The sequence below is a fragment of the Thunnus albacares genome, chromosome 17 (assembly GCF_914725855.1).
Source record: "Thunnus albacares chromosome 17, fThuAlb1.1, whole genome shotgun sequence".
Taxonomy (NCBI): Eukaryota; Metazoa; Chordata; class Actinopteri; order Scombriformes; family Scombridae; genus Thunnus; species Thunnus albacares.
The window spans coordinates 16,918,495-16,934,150 of NC_058122.1; the positions used below are offsets into that span (position 1 = coordinate 16,918,495).

At 42.5% G+C, this 15,656-nt stretch overlaps 1 protein-coding gene across 4 annotated transcripts in view; it reads right to left on the reverse strand.

Moving 5' to 3' along the window:
- Positions 1-14,066, reverse strand: part of LOC122967804 (BAH and coiled-coil domain-containing protein 1) — a 66,628-nt gene extending 52,562 nt beyond the window's left edge. For all 4 annotated transcript variants that reach the window (XM_044332628.1, XM_044332629.1, XM_044332630.1 and 1 more), the window contains exons 1-2: positions 13,813-14,066; positions 10,371-10,695 (exon numbers count right to left, since the gene is read on the reverse strand). In XM_044332628.1, the coding sequence (XP_044188563.1) occupies positions 10,371-10,542 (172 nt within the window). In that variant the 5' untranslated portion in view covers positions 10,543-10,695; positions 13,813-14,066. The remainder of the gene's footprint in view (positions 1-10,370; positions 10,696-13,812) is intronic.
- Positions 14,067-15,656: the final 1,590 nt, after the last annotated feature.

A 15,656-nucleotide genomic window follows, 5' to 3' on the forward strand; every position in this document is an offset into this window, starting at 1 on the left:
CCTAAGGGGCTGATGAAGAAACAGCAGATACACTCCCATAACTGTCATCCATATGCTGGGAATGCGATGTGATTTACAGCACTTGCCAGCAAAACAGTAAACCGCAGCTTCTCGAAAACAGGGGCACCTGCACACCTGAGAACAAGCTGTTCCACAAGCAAAAAATGAGTAATTAAAATTACGAGGGGAAAAATAAACACAGCTTCTCAAAAGACTTACAGTATAATGCTGTATAAATCCATCTGCGCATGTTGTTATTCCGATTACTGTCACAGATATATCAGCTAATCATCGTTGTGGTTGAAGCAGATGGATTTACTATATCCCCCAACAGTCCCGTGCAGAAGTGGAGAAGAGTGAGATGGATGGAATATAAAACGCCCAGGGCTGAGGTAGAATTAGGCACCTGCATCAGCCCCCCGTCCACCCCCACATGATGCCCTCTCAGCTGCCTGCCACTCTGTTTCCTCTCTCACTCCTTTTATACGATCTCTCCACCACACAGTTCCTTTGATTGCTCTTTCCCGTGGGCATACACACACATACACAAATATAACACATGCATACACAAAAACTCAAAAACACACACACACACTTCTTCTTCCATACTGTTCGGAGACAGTTGCGCCAGCTGAGTTTTGATTTGGAAAGAAGAGTTGCCTCCACTACAAATAATGACAGGCACTCAAGAAACAAGCAGAGCTCAGTTATCACACAGAAAACACACACACAGACACACAAATCCCGCACACGTATACAAGCAAAAACATGCAAAAAACTGAGAGAACCATTCTTAAAAGCAAGTTTAATCACAGATACACACAGGCAGCCACCCACACTTAGCAAACACACACACACACACACACACACGTGTGTCCACACACCCTCCCATTATGCTGTATAACCAAAAGGCATTCATCCATTTCAGCAGCGTTCTGAGAGCCAGCCAAGTGAGAGGTCTGTCAGTGCATTAGCCAGCATGTAATCATAGCCCAACCTCACTGCAATTAGAAGTGGTTCTAATTCTTCACTGGAAACACTGCCTTCTCCCACCACTAATAGTTTACTTTACTCCAACAGCTGACAGACCCAACCCTGCCTCCCTGCTTTGGCTTCCCAAACACACATGCACACACACACACATACACACTCTCACAGACACACCCACAGCTGTAGCTTGTCTGTCAGTATGGGAGATCAAAATGGATCCTGGGAATAGTCCCCAACCATGTCCCACTTGTGCCACATCAATCCCATGAATCTTTAGACTGTGCCACAATTCACCTGTGCGTTGGAGCTCTATGAATACAGGCCTCTCTGCCTTCCCTTTCCAGGTGCCTTCAAGAAAAAAAAAAAAATCTCCCATTTTACCAAACATGACAGAGAGAAATGACAGCGAGATCATGAAACAATTGCAAAAATAAAAACCTGCGAGCTCCTAAAGGCTCTCTATAGATGAGGCAGGCGTGTGAGGGGAGGGTGGCGAGAAAGTGCTGGGGAAATGTTAGCTAATGAAGACTGAGGAAGAAGGAGCATTCCCTGTACTGATGGTATTGCTATTAGCCTGTGAGCTGCTGCACTTAGGTGTCACTTCAAAGCATTCCCCACAATTAATCAGAGGCTATCCAGCCCTCCAGCAATGGCCCTGCTGGCTGTGCCGCTAACTACCCCCCTCAACATCAACACAATAGAACCATCATTACGGCCGTTACGCTACGCCTTGGCCAGACAGCGCACCTTTATCTCGGCATATACGTTACATACTCACGGCCAATTAATTTACCTGCCATGTCTGCGAATAAAGGGGGTGGAGTGGATGGTAGCGGCGGGGAGTATGCAAGCACACATTTCCATTATGTAGTGGTTTATGTATTTGTGTGGGGGATGGGGCACACCTGGCTCAGGTTGCATCCACTGGGCTGTTCATTTTGCCTAAGGGGCTCTTTATGAAAGCACCTACAAGAGGCTGCAACCTGTCTGGCCGAGACCCACAGGCCCAACCCTGCCCTGATCTGGCTCTCACCTGGCATCACCAGGCAGGCCAACAGGCAGCCCACAGAGTCTCCCTGACAGCTTCCCCCATCCAGGCCCCCCTGGCTAACAACAGCCACTCAGCTGGATATCAGCCACCAAGCTGGAGGATTATCTACTGTACTGCCCCTGTCTCTTTAATACTAGATACATTTTATACAATGTTAATCCCTAACATCAACTCTTTCTTCCTTTTGTTTTGACTAGTGTGATGGACAGCACTTTCCGCCGGGTCAGAACGAGAGCCCGCAGGGCAGAGGTGAAGAAATTATTCTCTTTTTATCGAGGTGATTGTCAACTGAATGTATCGGCGAGGCTAATGGGGGAAAATACATCGCCTTGTTCACCGTTGCTCGCTTCTCGTAAATTTGCACATGTTACATGAGAGGGCTTACGATACAAGACACTCTCCCCCACCCCCTCTGTCTCCTGTTGTACTGTACTGAGAGCCTGCAGACTGTAGCAGCGCTGAGGGGATGAGATAACTGCTCACCATTGTGAGAAAAGGCTGTCAAAGCTTTGTTTTTTTTCCCCTTGCTCTTCTCTCTCTCTCTCTCACTCTCTCTCTCTCCCTCCCTCTCCCTCTCTGTCTCTCTCTCTCTCTCTCCCTCTCTCTCTAATATAAAAAAGCTGAAGCAGTGGTTGCAGAAATAGTCCTGTTTCTATAATTAGATGTAAACAGACGAACCAGACTCTCAAGCTTGCTCTGTCCCACTGGCCCTACGGCCTCCTGGGAAGCAAGATGTGTGAGTGTGTATGACATGTGACAGTGTGTATGTGTGTGTGTGTGTGTGTGTGTGTCTTTGTATGCATTTGCTTGCAATGCACCAGTAAGTGTATGACGGCATGTGACAGTGTGCATCTAGTCTTGCTGTCGCTCTCCTCTCATTCTCTCTGTCTGTCTCTTTCGTCCAAACGCACAAACTCACTCAGCCCCCTCCCCCACATTCACCAGAGGGTAGGTCAATGGCCATGCGTGGCAAGCAGAGAGAGCTAATGCATGCAGCACCGGCAGACAAACACACATCTGTTGCTGAGGAGCCAGTCATTTGCCCCAGATCCTCAGGACACATACTGTATCAGAGAGAGGAGGCAGTGTAGCCTAGTGGTCACACCAGGCAGAGGGGACGAAAAAAGAAAAAAACTGCAGAACGAGTTGGAGGGCAGAGAGGGACTTAGCCAAATAAACATAGGGAAGGGAAGGGAAAAGGCAGGAGGTGGGGGAGACTGCAGGGAGGAGCGGGCAGGGTACGGACATGGATCATCAAAGACAGAACATGTAGACATGAAAGAATTTGTGGTGTAAAACAAGTGATTTGACAAAAATAAGCAGAAGGGGAGGGAGAGAGTGGGATTTTTGTTCTAATCAATGTCAGAAGGAGCACAGGAAATCCATGCAAGGGAGAGAGAGAGAGCAAGAGAGAGGAAGAAAAATGAGAAAGAGAGAGAGAGAGAGCAACAAGTCCCCTTTGGATTGAGGACTAGGCAGCTGGTTGGATGCTCCCAAGAGACTTATTAAAATGGAATTCCTGATGCTAATCTTTGTTTTCTCACAAAAGGGCTGACACATCCTTGAGAGGCATACTGCATGTATATTTTATGGCAAATCTCTGCATATATTTAGCAGTGCACCTCATTGTTTGGTACCATGTGTCACCGCCGCCCGCTGTTCCACTGACAGTCACCGAATCGTCGCCCATTATTTGAGTTTATCTGCTCTCAATCCTACCCCTCACCGCATACCATCTACATTCATGTATCATAGTTTTCCAATCGAAATAGAGGAGCTCAGAACACAGAAAATAACAATAAACAGATTTCTGTTCCTGTTTGGAATCACTGCACAGGAACAAATACTGAGTTTACATACTTGTTTCCCTTCTAAAATGAATCTTGTACATTAACAGCATGTTTAAACAGAAACTTGAGCCTGTTCTTTGTAAAATATAACAGAACTGAGCAGACACCCTGCACACTAAACTGTCCTCTTACATCTAAAAAATGTGATTTTTCCAAACTTCTCTTATGTGCACACCATTAGTGTAGCAATTTTGGTTGCTGTGCATGCAGCAAAAAGTGGGACCGCTACATCACAAGCATAAAATCTTGCCAGGAGCACTAGCAGCAGATCCAGCAGGGACAGACTCAGACGTTAGAGGGTTAACAATGCACCTGTCTAGGCCTCACAGCCAACCACAGGGTGTCTCGGCTCCAGTGGGGGGTGTCTGGAGAACACAGCCCAGCACACACACACACACAGACACACACACACACACAAAACCCACCCACCCACCCAAACATAACCACACACCCTCTCACACACTTACGTGCATTATTGCCACTGACCACAAATCTGCTAACAACAATAGGGCAACGGCCCTTTTTTTGTTCTTTTCACTGAACGATTACAATAATAAAATTGAAATTAAAAAACAAGTAATCTGGATTTTCTGCTTGAGCCGTTAATAATGTCTAACAGCTGTCACATGCAATACGGCCATGCGCTGAGGTGGGCCTGGGGCTTCCTGATGAGAAGCAGCCTGATACTGGGAGAGGGAAGTCAAGGGAGGAGGGGGGTGGTTGGAGGGAGACAGAAAGAAAGGGAAAAAGAGCAAAACACAGAGAGATCTAAATCACAAACAAAACAGCAGTGGTTGACTTTGGGCAAATGTATCAGTCTATTCAATCTCGCAACAATATATTTTCAGTCCACGTTCTTTTTTCTTTCTTTTTATTTAGTTTTGGTGTGTGTTCGTCATGGGAAGTGAACAAAAGACTTTCATAGCCTCGTTGGGTTCTTAATGCATCTTCTCACTTCCTTATGTTGAGTGTAAAAATAGACGGGAAGGTTTTGAAATCCAATGCCCTGAAATCCGATACAGGAAGGTATTACCCTGCCCGTCGCTCTCACCCGTGGGTCTCCTTTGTGTTTGTCCTGTGTACACGCCCCATGCTCGAGGCGAGGGCTCTGTGGCACCATGCCACACGGTGTAGTGTGGGTGGCGGTCTGTTTGAAGAGCCCGTCTCTGAGGCGGCATGGCCACTCGCTAGCCAAAATCCTCTCGTAAAGCCAGACCCCCTTTTTTTTTTCCACTCAGGCTAAGCCTTCACTTTCTGTGGATACATTTTCTGATGACTCAAACTTTAGTAAAAGAAATGCAAAGAAAAGGAACTGACTAAATTATTTATCTGTCACTTCAGTTACCTGAGTGTAAGGAATTCCAGATGCTCTTACTTATTTTTGATGACACCTTTTCGGACACCTGGTTTGATGATCCAAAAGTGACAGGGACTTGCCAGAGTTTTAACGATACGGAGGTCTGAATTAACTCGAAACATGATCACTGCATGTTACCCTGTAACCAAATGTTTTTGCAAATATGCAAGGGATTTACCCTTTTTAAAGACGACTGCCCTTGCAAGTCATTTGGGTCTCCAGTGGGAGGGTCAGGGGAAGGTGACAGATGGCGGCAGCACCAGGCAAGGTGCTATTTCAGCCAGGTGTAGGATGCCAAGCAACACCTCTACTATTCAGGGGGACTCCTGTGACATTGCGTCTGAACCGTGTCATCTCACAACAATCCACAAACGAGCCCGACAACAGGCCATGGTTCTCACTCTGTTTTGCAGAACTGGAGTGAACGAGGGAGGGAGCGCACAACGCCAGAGCCAAATGGAACTTGGCCTAAGACCCACGTCCTGTCACTGCACTTCCATCACAGCGGCTACCGGATACAAATAGCTTTTTAATGTAATATTTAAGATAGGTTATTCAAGATGTCAGTTTTCTTTTCACTCAGGTAAGGCTCACCTATTAAATTTCTATCACCAAATATCAAAATTGTTTAGAGAGAGAGAGGATTGGCACAGGCTTTCAGTGGTGCTGCACTGCTAAATAATTATGCTGAGCATGCAACACACTCCAGCCACCACTCTTGTCTGGGGTCAACAAGGATGGGGGGGGGAGGGGGGGGCGGGGGGTTGGTAAAAGGCAATGGGGAACATGGTACGAACTGTGAGTGCTCACAACATAAGAACTACAAGGCCAAGAAGAAGAAGCCTCCCTTCCCACAAACAACCCTCACCCACTCACTGAGTATATTCTTTTAAAGGCCCTGGCTTTAACCAGGCCTTTGCTAACTCCACCAAACACCTGTGTTTGTCTTTGAAGCGTCTTCCCAACAACTACAGACCCATGGGATATTCCAGCAATGAGACGTTCAATAAAAGTCTCAGTAAAGTTATTTATTCCCCTTTGGGAAAAAAAATGGGAGAAGGCAGACAGCACAGCTAACCTTTGAAGGGGGAAGCTGCTCGGATATCCAGCTAGGACATAAAAACCAAGGGAATGACAGGGACATCCTACCAGAAAACAATAAAGGGGGTGGAAGGGACTGTTTTTTATCTTTAACAGCAGCCGTAAAATACACACAAAGCTGGGGTCTGCAACAATGGCCTGGGGCAGGGGAGGGTGGCTAAAACAGAAGTGGCAGGAAGACCACCGCTTCCCAGACACAAGGGTCTTCCTGCTGGAAAGAAAGGAGACTGAGAAATGGAGGGGAGGAGAGAGAGGACAGCTTATGGAAAGGGAGACAGAGGAGATGTAAAAGGAAGGGGAGGTTGAGTGAGCGAGATGACACAAATATGACCTTTGATTACATGGGGTGTTTAGAGCAGATCTCAGCCATGGACAGCCTCTGAGCCCCCTGCTGCTTTCACACAGCCACACCTCAGCTAAAGCACACTGATCAGAACAATATGGCTGAAAGATGAGCCTCTAGCCATAAATGCCAGCAGTAAAGACAGCTCCACTGTGTCTCCTGCTTTGACACTATCCAACATCTGAATCCTGGGCCTCACAGCCAAGGGAAGACTGTTTCTAACTCTGTGCTGGAGTCTGCAGAAGATAAAATTACTATTTCAAAGACCTTGTAAATGAACTGCCTGAATTAAACCACATTAGATGAGTTTACAGGTCTGTGTCTCAATGTATCAGCAAGTACACACAAAGAGAAGTTACTCCAATGTCACATTCCCAGAACACAGCGCTAGTACAAACTATAAATCGACCACCTGACATGCATTACAAATGACTGGTTTGTAGTAGGTGAAGATGGACAGAGGCAAATGCACACTGACAGAATCTCTACTAGCACTGAGTAACATGGTTCAGTGGGCAAGAAGGTTGGAGTGTGAGTTTGCGTCTGTTGATGCCTGATTGCAACCAAACTCACCAGTCTGTGTAAACGAAAGAAAGGAAATTTCCTCTCAAATTATGGTGAAATTTTGTAACTCAGCAAGGAACAATGCCAAGGGAGGGTGTCGCAACCGCCCATCACTCATTTTCAGCAGCGAGGGTGAGGGGGAGCGCTCACAATAAATACCTCTGCAAAGTCAGAGGAGCCTTTTCAAGGAGCCACATCAGAAACCTGCCTCTGAATGCATTTTTACATCAACCCTGAAATATTCATGCTCTTTGTAAAGTATTCATGTGAACCAGTGTGCGAGTTAGTCCCCAGAGGGAAAGTGCAGAGACATTGAAGAGATCCAACACACTCAGCAAACAACATGCTTGTGCTAATCTTGCTAGCATACGAGACACTAGAAGGGACACTAATGACCTGCTCTGTCAAGACGAACAACAGTTGTGGACCAGTTTGGTCAGACAGCTTACTGAGCATTTGATTGTTTCTTACGTAGCGTGACTGACCTGTATTTATTTAGGGTTTAAATGAATCTGATTGAAAAAAAAAAGAAAAGAAAAGGGAAAAAAAATAACATTAACTTGTTAGTGTGATCAAAAATTCAAATAAATACATTTAAATTATATATTGAGTTTTTTCTTATTTGAAATTTGGAAATAATCGATTAAAATGGATTGCTTTCAAAAGGTAAAACAAATGTGTGTTACGTCACAGGGGTAATAAATTTGCATTGTGTGCCATTTTGATGAATTGCCATTTTGAAAATATGTGCTATGAATAACTGTGAATTATGCATCATGTATTATGACACGCCTGACATTTTCAAATATTATTCAACTAATAAATCAAAGATTATACATCAGCTGAGCGCAATAACAAAATAATTCTAACAGAGCCAGAGAGGATTTGGAAATTATGTGAAATTATGTGAAATTATTCCCCATGTTAATTCAATCAAACACCTGAAATGTGGAGAATTAACTCATTTTCCAAATCTTAGGGAGATTAGGTTCTTCTCGCCAGTCCACACCCATGTGTTACTGACAAGACTGGGAAGAACAATAAACCACCTGTGCTGCTCATTGAACAGTGATGACATTTGGGGGCGGGGAGGGGGGTGGGTGGGGGGGAGGTAGGTCTTCATGTTGGTGTAGCACAATACTACAATAGAAACACTGAATCGGGCTGGGGGGAGCACCTGTACCCTCTAGCCAGCATTAGCCTTCATGCTCTCAACAAAACATCTATAAGGAAAAAAAAAAAAACATACGGACGCAGGCACTGTGTGTGTGTGTGTGTGTGTGTGTGTGTGTGTGTGTGTGTGTGTGTGTGTGTGTGTGTGTGTGTGTGTGTGAGAGAGAGAGAGAGAGAGAGAGAGAGAGAGAGTACTGCCAAAAGCAAACATGAATGGTGAGAGATGAATGGTGAACAGCGCCCATGAATTCTCCTGAATGACTAATTATACCTCATGTTTTGCATCATTTTGCAAATGAATTCGGAATCTTTATGAAATAATATAATTTTGAAAACTATATTTCATCACCACAAAATTCAGCCCAAAGTAGATCATTTGAATAAGCTATCAAAACATCTCAATGAAATCATAAATAAAAAAAATAAAAAAATGTAACTCAGAATACAAAAGCACATTGTTACTGCAATACTGTATTCAACCACACTGAGCCCACAGAATTCAGATATCATTAGTTATATAGAATAACTTGACCCAAGATTCCACAGCTGCTGCATCATAAACATGTGGTTTTTAGAAGCCACATTAACATATTTTCAGAGGAAATTGTTCCAGAAGTGTAATTGTTAGATGCAATCAACGTGCCACTGTTATTTAAATATCTTTTGTTTTACAGATGTGGATACAAAAACAGGCAACAACAGCAGTGATCCAGTCCATTACAACAACAGTACAATCTATAATATTGTCTATATTTTTCTGAACACAAAATTAGGAACACCTGAATATATATACAATTATATCCAATACAACAACTACATAACCCAGCCAGTTTGGTCTAAAAAAAAATATCATTGAGTTAAGTGAACTAACACAGTCTCAACAAAAATAGAAGATTATAAGCTTCTCCAAGCTGTTGTACTTTTGGAGGGATGTTGTACCAGATTGCATTTGACTGCACAGGTGTTTCTTTTATTTTGTCCACCCCCTATATTTTAAAATACATATATATACTGTAAGCTACGACAGTTTCTTCTGTTCTGTCTTCCAAGTTGTAAATAGGAACTGTTTGTAAACGTGCACATTTGGGTACACATGATACCCAAGTCGCTTGTTAAACTTGATGCATGCACCGTGAACACATTTGCACCCCGACACTTTGAAGCCCAATATAGAAGGAGGATTTTCTAGTATCGCTCTTCTTCCTATACACCCACCATACATGCACTGTAATAACCCATGGAAAACCTGCTCGCCCAGCTTTGCACGCTTATGGCTCCGGGTATATGGCTGACGGGTTATGGTTAAGTGATGGCATCAATGTGACACTTATCAATTTGACGTGAAGTGACAAATTCTCATTTCAGATTCAGATCCAGAGCCAGCGGGAAAGCAGTACCAGTGAGCTCTGTCCAACTTCATACGTGCAAACTAAAACAGATCTTTATGCCATTTTAAAAATATATATATATATCATGGCATTTACCTAACTTATCAAATGGCCACGTGTTAAACTAAGATGCGTTTATTACCTTTGAGATTAAGCTATAAATGTTTATTCAGCTTAATCATAATTCCTAATCGTGGGCTTGGTGTAAATCAAATTTCACCTGATTTATTAGCTGATATTTGAACAGCGAAACTCTGTCAACAGCACACCTGAGCGAACATTTATTTAAAACATAAAGCCCTGTCTATTCTTCTCTTTTGTGCACAAAAATAATCAGCTTTGTACTACACCACGCATGCAGGCCATAGCCCATTATTCACGCTGATAAATGCACAGACTTTATAGCGCAGCGGTTTGAGAGGAGCATTTCAAACAACAGCCCAGTGTGGAGACAGATAATTGTTGATGATATGGGAACACATTTCAGTAGCTACATGCTTGTGTGACAACCCCACCCCCCACACCCCCCACCTCAGTAGATTGTTTGACTAACCTGAATGGGGAGCCATTGGTATGTGCGAGGGGTAGTATTTCCCCGGCGGGAAGTGACCGGCATGCTGCACAGAGCTGTGGCCCGAGGGAGCGATCCGAGAGGCGGCTCGGTGCACCAGGGCGCCCCGCTCTGATAGGAGGTGCGCCGGAGCAGCGAAATCCCGTCCTTCCATTCCGAAGAATGTTGAGTAATCCGAAATCCGGATTGGGGCAGGTCAGGAAAATCAAATGCAACCCATATAATAGTCCTTTCCTTCAGATCTATGTGTTGCATTCACTCGATCGCAGGCTTCTCCAGCCAAAAACGTAGCCCCCGATCATCTTTTCTGTCAAAGGAGAAACATCGAGGTAATTTTTTTTATCATACATATATTTCTATTATCAAGAAAAAATGTAGAGCCCGGTTAAGAATTACACGATGCAAAACAGGCTACTGACATTACACTCTAGTCCAATAGAAATATAAGAGAAAACAAATCATTAGACTGCTCCACTGATTTTTTGCTGTAATGCCATATCTGTCATATCAAGGTTGCTTTTGCATATAGCTGAAAAACCCCTTTTCGAGCTAAAAAAAACTGATGGTACAAAATAAGTCACCGCGGATACAAACGGCCAGCGAGGCGTCCAAATGCCCACTGAGCCGGGCTCAGACTCAGCTCTATTGATCAGCCTGGGATACAGGCCTAATATGCATCATATGGAGGAGAGCACTTCATATTCCACAGACACGCACATAACGAGCAGAGAGACACATTTTGGGCTCTAATATGGTGTTTTATATTTATATCTTGTAAAAAAAAAACAATTAATCCGACTACCACGTCAGCAGTTGCCAACTGTCACTCTTTCTCTAAAGCATGGTAAGCATATTCTCTCTCTCTCTTTCTCTCTCTCTCTCTCTCTTTTTTTTTTTAAAGACATGAAATCGTGATTGCGGCAACAATCTAAAAAATCATACTCCGAGGAGAAGGTGTGTTGTTCTGTTTGGGTGGGTTAAAATGATGGAAGCCTACTCAGTACATCTCAAGGTGAACACTGCCTGCCTTCTCCTCCTGCTCGTCCTATTGTCTCGTTTTTTTTTTTTTCCTTCCCCTGCCTCTGTCACCTCCATCCAGCTCTCATTACTCCTCAGACTATTTTCACATTTTGCTCTACATTGATCTTTTTTAGCTATAACTATATATACTTGATGGATTACATTTTGCATCATACACAAACCACACACACAAAAAAGCCCAGCTGATAATCAAACTGGCAATTGAAGAAAAAAAAGGCATCATTGCATCAACCAATTTGAGCACAATCAGGCAAAGAAACTGTAATGTCAGATCATAAAGTTTCCGATATAAAACAGGAGGCTTAATCTTTAAAATAAGATTATAATATCGCTCCATAACAGAGATGCATCAGCTGCTGAAAAAAGATGGACTCTCTCTCTCTCTCTCTCTGTCTCTCTCTCTCTCTCTCTCTCTCTCTCTCTGTGTGTGTGTGTGTGTGTGTGTGTGTGTGTGTGTGTGTGTGTGTGTGTGTGTGTGTGTGTGTGTGTGTGCGTGCGTGTGTGCGTGCGCGCACCCGTGTATGTGTGTGTGTGTGTGTGTGTGCATGTGAATAACTGCACTCTCACTGTCTTCATCTGCCTTGACCTATTTCAGGTCAGGTAATCAAATGAAGCAGTAAATACATTATAAGCCATATCCTCTGCCATGCCACAAAAATAGCATTATTTAGTTGAAATGGGGATGGAATAAAACAATTTGCATCAATTAAAATAAAATGTAATTTCACTGTGAAAATATTTTGTCTTTACTACAATCAGCTAAACGTGACAGCCCATGTTGGTGCCTCAGTGAAGGCTAATAGAAAACAGCTTCATTTCATAACTCCAAATTAGTAAATTATTGAATAAATCCTACATTTTCTCAGCAGTAGGCTGATTTGTTTTATATTATACGTTCTCAATTTAGGGTCCCCTACAGGGTTTCTCAAAGGGGTTGCAGGGGGTCCCCAGCTAGATAAAAACATAATTTCACCATAAATGAAATCACAAAAAAATATCAAAATTGTACAATATATAAGAATGAGCAGGCACATCCTTATCGTATAGGCTATTTCACTCTCAGCACCATTATCTCCCCATGTAGCCAGTTACAGCCGTGCTTACAATCCAGTGCTACATCAACAACAATAAAATCCTTCCATGCAGAGGTACCTGCCTGGGACAAAAATCTTATCAACTGGAGCTTTGTGAGCTAATGTGTATGCATGCATGTGGGCCCTTAACGTAAAGGAAAAAAAAACGTATAAGAAGCCCTGCTGTAGCATACATGATAGCTGAGTCTTCAGTTTGTGGACTGTATAGAGATCGAAGGTGAATGGCCGCCCGTCAGGAGGACTGTCTTTGTCTCCATACTGAGAAAGTGCTTTGCAGTCAGCCATTACCTCGCCATGCTGTTGCATTCAGCCCACTTTATAACTAACAACCTTAGAATAAAATTATTTCACATTTGCGAGGCAGGTAAGAGACTACTGCTTTTAAAATGCTCAAAATATACATTCATATGAATTTGGTTGCAGTAGCGTGAATATCCATCTTTCATTTCAGCGTTAAATGTGCGAATTCTCTCATCAAATAAACGCTACAATCTTTTTTAGAAAAAAAAAAAAAAACGTCAAAAATGATCGACGCCCTTAATGCAATTCATTAAGCTGCTGTCAATTGCATTTACAGAAGCCAATCGAAGGCAGAAACGCAGATAATAAATCAAATTATGTTGTATAGGTCGGATCGTGCCGCGAGACAGGCGGCCCTCCGTAACAAAGCTGGCCGGCAGGGAGTGCACCTCGGCTGGGTCCAGAGGAAACATGTCTCCCTTCCTCTCTATGCAAATTCTCGGCATGCAGTTTAATAGCAGCAGACTCATATTCTACAGCAAACCGACTGGATTACAAAGAAATTGATTTATACAATTTATTAAAGGCTCTTAAATCTTGGCCAATTAAAAAGAAAAAAAATACGTAGTCTGGTACTTTACTAAAAATATAGGATATTTAAAAAACAAAAAAACATCAGCAAATCGGTTGTCAAGTATTATTTAACCTAAATATTTTATCACAAAATGCTTATAACGTTAATGTGTTGAGAATAATATTAAAAGCAATAACAATAATAATAATAATGATTATGATAATAATAATTTAAGGTAACTTTTTCCCAGCTTATTACATTAATTCATCTATTTGTTCCCTATAGGATACACCCCATACATCCTGTTTTGTTATTTTGGAAATTATAGCAATGTACTGTGTATAATGCACAGCATGTCACATAAGCTATAGCATTTTGGACTAAATACAGCCTCTGTCATTTTACAATGAGGAAACAGGCCTAAAATATTTTATTCCATTAAAAAAAAAATCAAGTATATAAAATTACTACTTACTGGCATGTTAAATCCTTGCATAACAATAAATTATAAAATCACAAAACACTGGGAGTGAAGGTGCAAGGCCAAGTGCGACGCCCATTTAAAATCGAAATATGAAATAAACCATGTGGCTAGAGTGAAATCAGTATTTCCATCTGAGGCTGTGTAGTAGCCTGCTGGTTCAGTCTATGGAAGCAGTGGGACTGGGGCTTCCGGCCTGGCTGGATCGCGGCTCGGATCTCCAAGCAGCGGTTTCTCTCCCGGTGCAACTGCGTACCTCGCGTCTCGGGCAGGGTAAACACGCCCTCTCATTGGTGGGATAGCTGCATGTTAATGAGCTCGTGCCGCCCGCCTGGAGATACGAGAGGCTCTGATTGGTCGGCGGTACAGGCCAATGGTGTGGTGACTGGCAATGCTAAACAGAGAGAAAAGCGCCAGATTTAAAGCACTGGGTAGTTTAATCACTTAGAATAGAGCTCAGTGGAGTCTGAGCACAGCTTAAAATGCATTCATAGCCCAGCTTTTAGGCAGCGGTGATAGTTATGTGGCCTAAATAATGGAAAAGCAAACTAAAGTAGAATAAATTGTCAGAACTGCAGTTGAATTTATGTATGTTTTAATGACAACCAAAGTAAACTTACAATACTTGAATAATGCTCCAAATATATTAGGCTTAAAGAGGGTAAACAGTGTTTACATCTCAGCCTTCATGACATTTACAGGAGCTTTAAGCCTGAAGGCAGATCACAAATGCACAATAGATTAAACAACAATGTTTATAACATCTAGGCAGTGGTCACTGATGTGGTGGTCAGTGATATAAATAATGTAAAACCAAACAAAAGTTTTTAAAAAAAACAAACAAACATTTTTTTTTAGAAGTGCAATTGTGCTTTCAAGAAAACAGCATTTTAAACGTACATTACAGTTTGATATTAAACAAAAAGAAAAAAAAGATTGATATCACCCTAAAAAAAAAAAAATAGGTAAAAATGTTTACATCTCTGCCTACATGATATTTACCTGGACAGTCACAAATATTACAAGAATATAAAAAAAATATCATTAAAAAATAACAATACGAGTGAAAATATGAAATGATCTTTGAAAAATACATGTTTTCCAAATATATTACAGTCAAATTAAACAGAAATATGCCTGTCTCTGACACAGATGAATAGGCCTATTTATATCTCAGCTGTCACTGAAAACTTTTTTTTTCTTGCTATTAATTCAGTGCATTTAAACACTTCAAACACTTTTCTTGTGTCTATATATATATATATTTTTCCTTCTTACGCGCCAGTAGAGACCAATTTCTTCAAACTCTAAAATCATGCAGACAAGACAGTAATTCCAATATTCCTCTCATGTTATTATTATGGACTAAGGTTATTACATTATGCTAAATGTTTACAAATGAATCCCCCCCACCCCCCTCACCCCCCCTCTCCGTGTGTGAGGTTTTGATTGGCTGGCACGGTGCCAGAGCATTGTCAGTCACAGAGTGTAAACAAGACTCTGATTGGCTGTTGGCCAGTCCGCATTGGGCTGTCTGAAAAAAAAAAAAAAAAAAAAGGCAATAACTGGCCCTGCGGTTTCCAGGCGTCCCGGGTTAGATGATGAAAGGGGATAAGAAGAGGCGGTTTCAAGGCGCCCCAAAGGCGGACCCCTATTGGCCCTGAAGCCATATGAGTCAAGCGTGAATCAAAGGGAATACTGCAGAGAGGGGGGAAATTATATGTTGGATATTTAAAATAATCGAGGTTAGTTTTCGGATAAATGTGGACCGGCGATGCCTAATCATTATGAAAAGTTAGGAAAACAAGTGGAAACGAGCCTCGAAACAATTCAGGTTA